The following is a 13,614-nucleotide window of genomic DNA, read 5'->3' as shown; positions in this document are numbered from 1 at the left end:
GTCAACCTTCACGGCTCCATGCCCTTACAAACCGTTGTATTTTCCCTTACAAAATAATCTTACACAATATTTTTTTTTTCAAGCGTTTTTATTGATGTAGTTTAACATGTTATATTGTACATGTGTTTTGTTATATCATATATATTGTTAATTAACATTTTGTTGTGAGATACTGAGTTGCTCGACATGAATCAGGTTTATTTTTTAAAAAGTTAAAAAATTGAGTAGCTTGGACGTTCACTGTAGAAAGAAAAAATACATGCAAATATAATTAAGTAGAATAATACATTTTCTTATTCAAATTATTAATTCATTTTCTGCATTAAATCCTTGTTGGTAGTATACTGATTAAAGGGATAACCACAAACCTGTCTTTTTTCATTTTCTCCTTTTATACTTCATTTTTTCTTCTTTATACAACATAATAATTCGTAATATGCATCAAAAAAGTGAGCCGTTTGAGAGCTGGCTATCTTTAATGAGTTGAGCCGAAAAAGCCGGCTCTCTTTAATGAGTTGAGCCGAAAAAGCCGGTTCTCTAGAAAGAGACGGCCTTCCTTTCACTACACAACTACCACATGAAATCCGAGGCGTCAGACGCATTCACACAGTAGCATCATACCGAGATAGAGGCTACCGCGGCGAACTCGTTTGACTTGATTGATTTGCCGTTTCGTGTTAGTCGGTGTATAACGGATTGTCCCCATAATTGACAAATTTGCGTTTTTCCGTACAGATTTTCTTGTACGTCGTACTCGTCTTAAAATGCATAATAAACATACTTTTGTACGGTAAAATGGTACAGGTTGACAGGTATGGTTAACTTGTAGGGATGGGAATTCCTACCATTTTTAGAGAATTGACTATTCGGCTCGGCTCACTTTTCGAACGGCTCTTTACTCTACTGAGGATAAGCGGTGCAGCTAATGGATGGATGGATAAACACATTGACACTGAAAAACGCAGGAGATAAAACTAAAATATAAATATAAATCTAAAAAGAAACGATAAAATACAAAACAAATTTAAACCTTTTGTGTGCTAGACAAAGTTAAAGTCTACAACACAGAATCCCCCCAAAATACATATTGAGTGTTACAGAAAGACCCGGCTCTTGATTGGTTGAGAGCCGGCTCATAGAGCCGTTTCGTTCTCATACGACACAAGTCTGTTACCCAGGCATCACTCAGCCCTCATTCGCCTTTTCTTTCAACACGTAGTAAATACTATATTTGTCATCGCTATCTATCTATATGGTAGTCGCTATTTTGAATGGTGACATGATCCGAAAAGACGTGACGTAAACAACTCTGAGGGGAGCGTAAAATGGCTTTTTAAAGTCAAGTCAAGTCAAGTAACGCACCGCTTTGACTGTGAGTAACAGTAACAACGTTGTAACGGCGAAAAAAATATCGCCGTTACGTAATGTAGAGGTCAGTAACCCAGCCGGAGACACCAAAATGGGGATTCTGGGCAGGGGGCAAGGGGGGTTTAGGAGGTGAACATGCCTTTGTTCTCCTAAAAACTCCATACGGCTACAAACCAGAGCGGGCCGATGTCACGAAGAAGGTCTGCGTCTTCTGCTCAGCCATCTTTCTCAACTCTTCCAATAAGATGCCTTTTGTTTCCCGTGAGGTAAACCAAGAAAAGAAAACGCAGCAGACTTTTTTGCTGCAGGGGCAAGCATTATTTAATTTCTGACATGCTATGTCAGAAATCCCCGTTCTCAAAATAAGTTGATTGTTTTCAACACCGCAAGTTCCGCATTTGTTTGTCACATTTTTCCTTTGGACTGATAAATCAATAATTTGCAACAGCTGCTAAATCGATGATTTAATTTGTTTTGGAGTAATTGCCTTACTTATTCATGGTACCAGCCATCTAATTTAGTTATTTTTGTTTGTGTGGTGTTAGTGTGTGTGTCTTAATTAAAGTATACTGAACCATCAAAAAACTGTAAAAATATTTCACTTAAAATTGCCCCATAATGCTACAGTAAGAACGTTATTGTTATTATTCCCAAAACTGATAATAAAGGGTCAGAGTTTTTAAAAAAAAAATTTTTTTTTACTTTTTCCAGTAAAAAGTACTTTGGTAGTTATCTAGGTGGTGCAATTAGTTGTTCATCGAGAGGACAAAATTGATTGTCAAAACGTCAGATTAATCGTATCGATTCAAGGCCCTACTCGATACGGCTTCACAGTCACAGATCGAACCTATGAAATTTAAGATTTTCATGGGCTATCATTTGAAAGGACCCCTGATTTTTTTGCCGTCCAGAGATCTGCCTGCTGACTCGCGGTCGCCGGACGGCTAGCGTTCGCTCGGACACGTACTGCCGCCTCTACTCGCTCTCAGTGGATAACTTCAACGAAGTCCTGGAGGAATACCCCATGATGAGGAGAGCGTTTGAGACCGTCGCCATCGACAGACTGGACAGGATCGGTACGTCACTTTTGTACGATACCCCGAGGGGGTGGTGCCGGCGTATTTTAACCTAACTTCCAGTAATTACATAGTAATAACGCGATACGTGTTTTTTTTTTTTTTTTTTTAGAGATTCATATCTAACTGGAAGCTCTGATCAGGAACTACAAAGTATTTCTTAACACCTTTAGCATGTTAGCATGTGGTCAGTTCCAATCGGATTTTTTTTACCTTTATATGGAAATACTAGTCTACAACACAATTTGTGATGAAAATTCATTTCTTGAGATTAGCATCAACAGTTAACATTTAGCATCTGCTCAATTCCAGACTCGTATCACTTCAAGTTAGCGTTACTCGTTAGCATCAGAGGCGTGTTCAGGAGAGTAATCAGACATGTAGTCGCTTGTTAATCGCTTGCCGCGCACTGCTGAACGTTTTGTAATCGCTCACTGTGATTGCCTTACTGATCCAAAATGGCCGACGACAGTACAATGGATTTCGTTCTACAGCTTGCTTTGAGCGAGTTGGCTTATATGAGCGACAGTTCGCATATTGACACAGTTAAGGTTATCCTAAACGCAGTGGAAGGGTCATACCTGTCTTGCATTGTTCACAAACATTACCAGGCAATGTAAGACGATATATTACATCGCCAACAGCACTCGTCAGGGTGAGATCCTCCATCTTCTGCACTGTCGACGCCATGTTGGAAATCAAAGTAAGCGGTCTTTCTCCCGTGATTACTCGGGCACGCGAGCGCTCAATAATCATTGGCCGTTCAGAAGCTAGCGATAGCTAGCGATAGCAATCGCTCACTCTCCTGAACACGCCTCTGCTCTCCTTCAATCAGATTTCTTACTATTATACGGTACGCAATACAGATCAAGATTAATTCTGACTCATGTTCTATTAGATTACCAGCAACCAATGGCATGTTAGCATCTGTTCTATCCAACACTCATAGTACTTTAGCGTAGCATCAACCATTATATATGTTAGCATCTAGTCGATTCCAATGGGATTTTGTACTTTTATAAGGAACACATTACAAACTTTCTTCATTCAGTCTTTATTTAGCATCAACGCTTAGCGTTCTAGCATCTGGTTGGTCCCAACCGGATTTCTTAGTTTTATACAGTACGCGATAATTGATTCATACTTTTGTTACTTTTGCTTTGCATCAACTGTTAGCATCTGGTCAGATCCAAACTTATATTACTTAAGGATAGCATCAAATTTTTCACTTTTTTTTTTAAATGTTTTATTTATTTTTTGCCGTCTCGGTCTAAAATATGATATCACAAGGCATTAAAAAAAGTCTTGCAATGTTACTTGCCTTAAGCTGAAGGAACCCTGATCCAGGTTTTTGCGATTACTAACTTCGTTTTAAGTACCCGTTTCTAGTGACTGCCCTCCCCCACATGGGTCCATATACCACAAAACGGTGTTCTCAACGGAATATCTCTTTGACATATTTACAAAAGCCCCGCCTGCGCTCGCCTCCTGCCAGTTGCCATAGCAACCACGCATGCAGTCACCGGTCAGCCGGAATGTTCGAGGTTAGCGCGTTAAAAGCCCCGATCGCGCAAAAACACCTTTGAGGTGCACTCGAGGATGATAATCCGTGTTATGGGACACGCGTGCAACGTGACGTCGGGAACAAAGGGACCGGGAAAACAATCGGCCGATTGATGCGTCCCCGCGAGTTGACGATATTCCGATATTCTTGTTTTGGAGGCGGGAGGCACGCTTCAAAGATTTGGCTAATCGAGCTTTCGGTGAGCACGGATGCTTATTGGGGATCCATATGGTTGTCATCTTCTTCACAAGCTCCTGCCGTTGACGAGTGAAATCAAAAAACTGTACTCGGTGTCTTCGAGTTCCTGCCAATAGAAAAAAAAAACACAGTATACCCCCAGGATACAACAAGAGTAGGGGTTTTATAATGAAATTGTCATATAGCAGGGTAAGGAAAGAAACTGCAATTAGCTAAGGCGTTCTGAACCCCCGGTACCCCAGATAGAAACATTCGAAAAGCAAAATAGTATCTGGTAAGAACTACTTATATGTAATAGATATAGGGGGATTACGACTTGTGAAGCCCCTTCTCAAGGTTTCTCATTTTCCTCGTACTGAGGTTTTGAGGTTTACCTTGCCGGCATGTCGGTTTCAGATCAGGGGATTGTGTCATTGTAACCTGTACAGTCCTTTGAGACATAAATGTCACTTGACCTCTTTTAAGCACTAAATTTGATATTTAGTTTAGCAGCACTACTGCAGTTGTATTTCTTGGTAGTATTTTTGTAATATTTTTATCGTATTATTTTTGTAGTATTTCTGCAGTAGTATTTGTGTATTTCCATAGTACTAGTCTGGTAGTATATCTTTGGTATTTTAGTAGTATTACTGTAGTTGTAATTTTGTAGTATTTTGTCATATTATTTCTGTTGTAGTTGTAGTATTTCTTTATCATTTTCATATTACTATTTTGGTAGTATTTCATCGAAATTATTATTATTGTAGTTGCATTTTTATAGTAGTATTTTTGTATTGTAAGGTTATTGTGGTAGTATGTTTGTAGTATTTTTTTTAAGAATGAAAGCAAAATTAAATATTAGGTCCCTTTAAGCCGTAAATTTTATATTTAGTATCGTAGAAATGTATTTTTGTTGACACAAGGGGAAAAAGTTGCCAACCAAAATATTTTTTTAATCGTAGTACTTTATTTAAAATTATTTGTATTGTCATTATATTCTAACGATTTTCATTTGGTTGACCGGATAAAAAGGCATGGGCAGCATGTGGCCTGCAGGCTGTAGTTTGTCCACCCCTGGTATACAGTAAGTAATGGTTAAATGTGATATACCATACTCACCAACACTACCGCTTTCTCCCCTTAAAAATGCCGACTGATGTCTAAAGAAAAATAGTGACCGATAACTATCGCTTTTTAATATCAAAAGGTTAATATGTATGTTTCATGTGTATATAATTGAATGTCCCCAAAAATATACATGCAAAGGAAAATTCTATTTAATTTACCTTTGGTATGACGTGACTTCAGCTGGTCCAGTGAAGTTAGTGGCTGGATGCACAGGGGGGAGGAGACTTGGGATACAAATTAAATCCGATTTCAAAACTTTCACTTGTGAGGATTGTCACGCCCTTATAGAAGAATTTGTTCCTTTAATTCCCACCTTTTTTCAATAATAGTATTGATTGTCGGTTGGTTATGGCTAGATTTTATGCTTTTTTTTCCCATCGTGCTTTAGTTATCATCGTCTTACTTCTTCCTTTAGCATCACTGCAAGTCTTGGGACCCATAGCTAAACAAATCAAATGTTTGTGACATTACATTATGAACTAATCAAAGAAAGTGAAAAAGAGCATTGTGGGGGGGTGTTCAGCTAATTTGATATCAGCATCTTTGAAAAGCCGTGACATGAACCAATAGCAGAACAGCATCTCATATGACAAATAGCAGACAGGTATTTTAGAGAGGTTACTCAATCTTACTTACAGTCTTACTCTAGTTAAATGAGGAAACCAAGACCGATCCCTTTAAAAATAAACAATTGGGAATCCCATCAACATAAGAGCCCTGTCACGGGATTATCCTCAACCTCTTTGGCATTCATCATTTAATTTAATTTCTTCATACTTGTTTGTTGATGTTGTCTCTTTAGTCTCACTTTAAATACATGAAACTTTTCTATCGTTTTTTTCACACTTTTGGTCATATAGTTATGTTTTGCAGTCAGGCACCTTGGGCAGCTCCGCGGCTGCAGCGAGAGCAGAATCCTGAGTGTGCTGCGTGTGTAGAATCTGAATGAGACCGCCAAGAGAGAAGAGCCAATAGACATAACGAATGTAAACAAAGCTAATGCGAACGAGAAAAGGATCAAAGAAGTTAGAACTAACGAAACCCGGATTATAATATATAATAATATATATTGTGCCCTGAAGTTAAATAAAATTGCAATACTCCAAAATAGTCCTTATTTTTACAAAATATACCTGTAATTTGTAATGGTAGTACATTTCTTTGAGACTTTTTGGAATTAAGGGCTTTACGAATAACAGTGATTTAACGTGACATAACCTTAACTACTTTCCCGTTCCAGGCAAGAAGAACTCTATCCTGATGCACAAAGTCCAGCACGATCTCAACTCCGGGGTGTTCAACAATCGCGAGAACGAGATGATCCAGGAGATCGTCAAATACGATCGCGAGATGGTCCAGCAGGTGGACGTGCCGCGAACGCAACCCCTGTCCGTAACGCCGCCTCAGCACACCGAGGTTTTGACCCCGTCTGGGTCCTATCAAAGTTCCGCCATCGGCACCTTGCAGCAGGCTGTGGCTATGAGCCTTTGTCCGCCCATGAACCCGCTAGGTGGTGGGGCTTCACAGTCTCCCAGAATGATGCGGGGATTACAGGTGTTGCAGAACGTATCCAGTCCCGGCTCGCCATTACAGTCACAGCTCCTTGGTTCTGCTGCTTTTGTTCCGGTCATGTCCTGTCCCAGGTCGTTTCAACATGGTTCTACCACGGGTTCCCAATTGTCTTTGGTCCAACAACACACGCCGAGCCCGAGGCACCAGTTCAGCGCACATAAAAGCATGCATTCCTTGCCAATGGAGAGCCTCAGCCAGGACTCTAGGGCACTCTCGGCTTCACAGCCTTCCTTGCCGCATGAGGGGATGCACCCTAGAGTCCCAAGTCCACCCCCATCAGCGAAAGTCTCATCCACGTCAATCGGACCAGCGCAGACCCAATCGGGTGTCTGCAGTGCTGTACTGCACAGGATCGTCCTACCCCATCAGCTGTCAGTAGGGGCCTACGGGACAGGGGCAGGGTTCGGTTTGGGGACGTCTGCAGGGGACTTTGTACGACCTAAAAAGGACTCCATTGTGAGCCTTCCCGAGACTGAGCAGATTAAAGTCCGATCTCGTTTATCCTCCAATTTGTGATCACGATCCAAACCTTTTGGAGTATTGGAGATATTTGATGTAAGGAACTCCCAGGAACAAAGAACCTCGGTTGGATTGTGTGAATGGGAACTTGATGAACGCCTATAGGTCAGTATTTATTAGAATCTTCTGTCATGAGTTGTTCCGACTCACAAAGTAAAAGTAAAGAGTGTTAGCCTAGCAGACCACGCCCACCTCCTGTGTAGTCGTTCACAGTATATGTCTAATAACCCAATTTTATTAGCCTGGGGATTACACTAAGAAGAGGAACCAGCTTTCAAAATTTCTGCTACCCTATACTAGTTTCCGCTTTGTTCTAGGTACAAATAAAATATGGCCCATTGTCTTTGATGTTATTTTTGCTACCTGATTATTATAGCAAGAATCAAACGTATTAAGAGTTTAATTAGGGATGCACGATAACCATTTTGTCCTACCCGATAAAATCCTACTTTTTAAGACTGATACCTTAAATTTTCCTTTTAACTGCGTGCTATATTTTATAGAAAATCAAAATATATAAGGAGGAACCTAAATGCTTAGCATTTTTTAGTCAGCTGACGGCGAGCTCTTCAGTGCCTCATGCACAATACGAAGAGGTAGGGAGGTGATACGGCAAAGTTGTGCTACAACTTCTATAGACGAATCAAAAGAAATCCTAATGAGGACAATAAATGCTCAACATCTTTCTAAGATGTCATTTCGGCTGTTCGAATATAAAAGTGTGGCTCGAGCTTCGTGCACATCATTAAGATGTAGAGAGGAGACACAAACCAGTTTTGCTACTACTTATATAGAAAATTAAAATATTTACTAATGAGGACCATAAATGATCAAAATCTTTCTAATAAATAGTGTCGGCTTATTAAAGATCATTATGTGGATGTCGGATGCCTTGAGCGCATTGCGAAAAGGTAGAGGAGACACGACCAAGAGGTGCTAGTCCTTCTACAGAGAATCAAAGTATGCCATAAAGAATAACATAAATGGTTCTTTTAGTAAGTAGTGTTGGCTGATTGACTATCACATTAAAGCTCTCCAAAGGCTCGCAAACCTTATAAAAAGGTAGAGAGGAGAGACGACCAAGTGGTAGTACTCCTATTAAAAAAAAAAAATCTAAATATGTCATATAGAAGAACATAAGTGGTTCGAATCTTTCTAGTAAGTAGTGTTGGCTGATTTAATACCACAATGAGGCTCCCCAATGGCTCGCAAACCTTATTAAAAGGTAGAAGGGGGAGACACGACCAAGTGGTGATACTCCTTTTGTTAAAAAAAATCAAAATAGGTCATAAAGAAGAGTATAAATTGTTTGAATCTTTCTAGTAAGTAGAGTTGGCTGATTGAATATCACATTGAGGCTCTCCAAAGGCTCACAAACCTTATGAAAAGGTAGAGAGGAGACACAACCAAATCGTGCTATTTCTATAAAAAATAAAAACATAATTCGGAACATAAATCCTCGAAATATTTCTAACAAGTAGTGTCAGCTGATCGTCATAAAGTTACTCTCAGATGCGTGTGGGACATTAGGAAGAGATCAGGAGGAGACACAACCAATTAGTGCTTCTACCTTTATAGAAAAGTGCTTAAAATTTTTGTAACAAGTCGTGTCAATTGGATGAAAATCATAATGTAGCTCCCTGAAGCCCCCTCACCCATTAGGAAGAAGTAAAGAGGAGACACGACCAAGTTGTGATAGTATTTCTACAAAAAAAATAAAAAGATCTTCCGGAGAGGATCAAAAATGCTTAGAATTGTTCTGACAAGTAATATCTGCGGATTGATTATTGCGTTGTGATAATCCGGTCTTTTTCTATCGAGCTCATAATTCTTACGTCATATTTAGCCGTTAGCCTCCAGCACATTACTAAGAGATATAGAGGAGACACAACCAAGTTGCGCTCCCACTTCCATATGAAATGAATAATTATCGTGCATCTCTGAGTGAAACCGTTTGAGATTCAGCACATAAATTAATCCAATCCTCAAAACTTAGTCCAACCTGCCCCTGCACAGATTTTTGTGGTTTCCCACTAGTTAGAAGTTTAAGGTTTATTAAATAGCTGTGTCGAACTGTACACAAAAATTCTTCCCGTCTGTTGAAGCCTGAATATTAAGATGGCAGTCGCAAGTGTATTTTCGTGATACGCTTAGCAATACGTTCAAGCGAGTAAGAAAACAGGGAAAAAAAAGGGATTTTTGATTTCCTACAGGGTTAGCGTAGCACGGCTCAAAGGTCAGTCAATATTAGGATACAATCAACACGGTTGGTGAATGTGAGATCGCTACTGCATGACTTCCGGATCGCGTTTTAGTCAGAAACGATTGAGTTTTGTAATCACGATTAATTGTTACTGCTGGAGCCTATTTGTACTTTTACAGAACGACAATCTTGTAACGCAAATTCGTGTAGCCTGGCCACTCTTATATTATTGTAACTAAATGCAATATTCGGGTTTTCTATCATTTTACGTTAATTACTTGACGGTAGTAAAATTAATCAAAAATCTTCTGAACATTTTATTTAAACGCTAACTACAGTATTTATAATTTAAAAAAAAAACTCTACTCCCCCTTTAAAATGGACTTTTATCAACCCTAGAAATTTGCAATGCAGTACGTTTTTGAACATATTGAAATATACTAGTAAAAATGTTTTTTTCTTGTAATCTTATGAAAATATTTAGGTTAAGATTATAACAAAATAATAATACAAATGTAACTCCACTATATATAGTGTTTTAATTTTCCGTCCCTATGACATTTTTTTAAAGCTGATAGCGAGTTAACATTTCTGTTTATTTTGTTTTGTATTCTTTCCATTTGCTAAAGCTAGCTAGTTTGTTAACGGTGAGCTAAGATATTGTTGTGTATTAACTGCAAGTTGGCTTGATGGAAAACATCTGGATGATATGAAACAATGTTGATACAGGAAATACCAAGGTAAACGAAAAACACTGTTGATATCGAGAAAGAATACCGTTGGTTAGAGAAAACATTAAGTAACCACGAGGACACAGTATAAAAAGGCGACTGTCTCCCAGACGGACTTTGAATGTTGATGAATGTGTTGAATAAATAACTTTCCGTCATATCTCGGCTTTGTTTATGTTTTGGGGCGACGCCCAACGACATCCTCTCCAAAAGTATTTGTTGGTCTGAACCAAAATATAGTTTGTTTTCGGTTCGTCCCACTTGCTAAAGCTAGCTAGCTCGTTAGCAGTGGTCTGACATTTAATTGGATTTAGACCGAACAATTTGGCACGGCAAGTTAGCACGCAGTCCCAGGTTTCAATTCCAGCTACCGTATCCTCCCCGTGCCTGCGTGAGTTTCCTTCGGGCACTGCGGTTTCCTCCCAAATTGTCCTTAGGTGTGAATGAGCGAGTGACTAGTCTGCCCCTGTGTGCCCTGCGACTGGCTGGCAACCAGTTGAGGGTGTCCCCTGACCCCTTGCCCAAAGATAGCTGGGATGAGCTCTAGCACCCCCGTGACCCTACTGAGGATAAGCGGTGCAGAAAATGGATGGAGAAACCAAACTACTGTTTGTACCGTTTTCTTCCTAGTAGCTAAAGCAAGCTAGTTTGTTAAGGGTAAGCTAACCATTCTGTTTATTTTGGACCGAAATAGTTTGTTATGTTTTCTTGCCAGTCGCTAAAGCTAGATACTCAGGTGAAAGTAAACTGACCTCCTTATTTCAAACAAAAATATGATTATTTTTCTCGAATTCTAAAGGCAGCTAGCTTGTTAATAGTCCTCTAGCTTTATAATGGTGAGCTAATATTTATGTTTTTTTTAACCAAAACACAGTTCTTTTTTCCTGTTGCTCAGCTAGTTAACTTGATATTAATGAGCCGAGATGACATTTCTTTTAATAATTATTACTATTATTTTTTTTAAATACTCTCTTCAGTTACTGAAGCTAGGGAGTTTGTTAACTGTGAGCTAACATTTCTGTTTCTTGCCACTTGCTAAAGCTAGCTAGCTTGTTAATGGTAAGCTAACACTCCTTTTTGTTTTATTTCCTAGTTGTTTAAAATAGCTAGTTTGTTAATGGTGTACTGATGTTTTTGTTTGAACCAAGTGACTTTCATGTTTCCCAGTTGATAAAGCTAGCTAGCTTGCTAAAAATGAGCTAACATTTCTCTTGACTTTTCCACCACAGCAATAAAACACCTGTTTAACGTGCACATTTATTTTGTAAACACTTTGGATTATGGTACATTTTTATATTTATGGACTGTGCATACCTAAACAGTGCCTAGCGGTTAGCGATTAGCGATAGTCTCCACATAATACTCTCTGTGTGTGGCTGTACGATAAGACAATATAATCGCTATGGCAACACGGCATTGTGTGATTTCTGAAGGCCAATTTTGCATGTACAAAAAAAATATTTTCAATGCAATAAAGGACTCGATGGTGAATACGCCAGTCTAATTTTTCTTCCTTGTTTTTAAACTTGAAGAAATAATCCAGAGACGGGAATATGTAAAAAATAGTGCATTTTTCATTTAATACCAACTCACACACAGTTATCAAAGTGTAAATAACAATCAGAGATGACACTTTTTGAAAGCGATTGAATGTATAAATAGGGAGGAGGGCAGGGAATGCCTATATTTGGGCATCTTCGATTCTGTGTTGTTTTTGCTATATGGAGAGGCTCAAGAAAAAAATAAGAGAAAGAATTGTTAACTCTAAAATGCTTTTGAGGTATTATCGAAAAAAAAAAGTAAAAAAATATTGATTTATTAAAAAAGAATATCGGTTCCTTTATTTGGGATGGAGAGTAAAAAGTAAAAGGTAAAAAAAAGATAATAAGTTCTATCTATCTATCTACCTTGGTCATATCCCTCAAGAGGGGTGACCGACAGCAAGACAAACATACAAAAAAAAAAGAAAAAAAAAGAAAAAAAAAAAGAGCAAAAAACACACACAACATTTTTTGGACTATGGCCAAACCAATTGCCCAAACGCCCAAACAGGTTAGGCACCTCGGCACCTAAGTTGGTCATGCTGTCGTCCCTCCCGATAAAATGGGACACCAGAAAGCGGCCATGTCACTCGGGTCAGGGTGACACAACACACTCTTTTGTTCAACAGCAGGGCCCGACAGCTTTCACTGGTTTACCCCCTGCCGCATCATACGGGTGCCCAGCCCATCCTTAAGAACGCGTCCACAATCCCACTATCCATTCACAACACCTCTCCACTCTTTTCTATCACCAACAAGAGCTCTAGCTTCCATTATATTTAGACCTCTTTCCTGCAGTGCACTCATCATCCACGTCAATCGCGGCCTCCCTCTTGGTCTCCTTCCATTGACTTCTGCTCTGTAGATCCCCTTCAACATTCGCTCCTCATCCATCCTCTCCATGTGTCCAAACCAACCGAGCACTCTCTTATCAACACGCTTGCTCAGTTCCACGACTACTCCAGCTCCTTCTCTCACAATTTCATTCCTCAATCTATCCAATCTTGTCACTCCTAACAGTCCTCAAACACTTTATCTTGAAAACATTCAAATTCCTTCTTAAATCTGCGTTCAGGCTCCAAGTCTCTGCACCATACAACACAGTCAGCACAATCACACTCTCATACGGTCCCCTCTTAACATCCATACTCATATTCTTGTTGTTCATCACTCTCCTCAGAGCACCCAAAACCTTGCTTCCTTGATTCACTCGCACTCCATTCCACCAACTGCAGCCACATCACAACCCAAGTACCTAAAGCTTTCAACTTCTTCCAGCACATGTCCATGCAACCTGATTTCTAACGTCATGCCCACTCCATCACGTGAATACTTCATCACCTTACTCTTCCCAACATTGACACTTAACTTACGCCTATCACATACTCTTCCAAACTTCTCAATGTTTCCTCAGAATCAGCCACAAGCACTGTGTCATCTGCAAACAACAACTGACTTACCTGCCACACTGTTCCACTTTTGTCCATCATCTCTACACCTCTGCCAAATACTCTTGCATTCACCTCTCTCACCACACCATCCATGTACACATTAAACAGCCATGGTGACATCACATGCCCCTGTCTCACACCAGTCAACACAGGGAACCACTCACTTGTCTCACTCCTTACTCTTACACATGCTCTGCTGTTCATATAAAAACTCTTCAATGCTTCCAACAACTTTCCACCCACTCCATACATCACCATCACTTGCCACAACGCCTCTCTATCAA

At 39.6% G+C, this 13,614-nt stretch overlaps 1 protein-coding gene across 1 annotated transcript in view; it reads left to right on the top strand.

The window, feature by feature from the left end:
• hcn2b (hyperpolarization activated cyclic nucleotide-gated potassium channel 2b) overlaps positions 1–11,831 on the top strand; it is a 45,518-nt gene extending 33,687 nt beyond the window's left edge. The window contains exons 7-8 of the mRNA XM_088349409.1: positions 2,280–2,444; positions 6,554–11,831. Coding sequence (XP_088205535.1) covers positions 2,280–2,444; positions 6,554–7,401 — 1,013 coding nt within the window. The 3' untranslated portion in view covers positions 7,402–11,831. The remainder of the gene's footprint in view (positions 1–2,279; positions 2,445–6,553) is intronic.
• The last annotated feature ends 1,783 nt before the right edge of the window (positions 11,832–13,614 follow it).

The sequence above is a fragment of the Urocampus carinirostris genome, chromosome 12 (genome assembly GCF_059441175.1).
Source record: "Urocampus carinirostris isolate Australia breed hairy pipefish chromosome 12, RoL_Ucar_1.0, whole genome shotgun sequence".
In the NCBI taxonomy this organism is placed as follows: domain Eukaryota; kingdom Metazoa; phylum Chordata; class Actinopteri; order Syngnathiformes; family Syngnathidae; genus Urocampus; species Urocampus carinirostris.
This window is presented reverse-complemented; position numbering and strand designations above follow the sequence as displayed.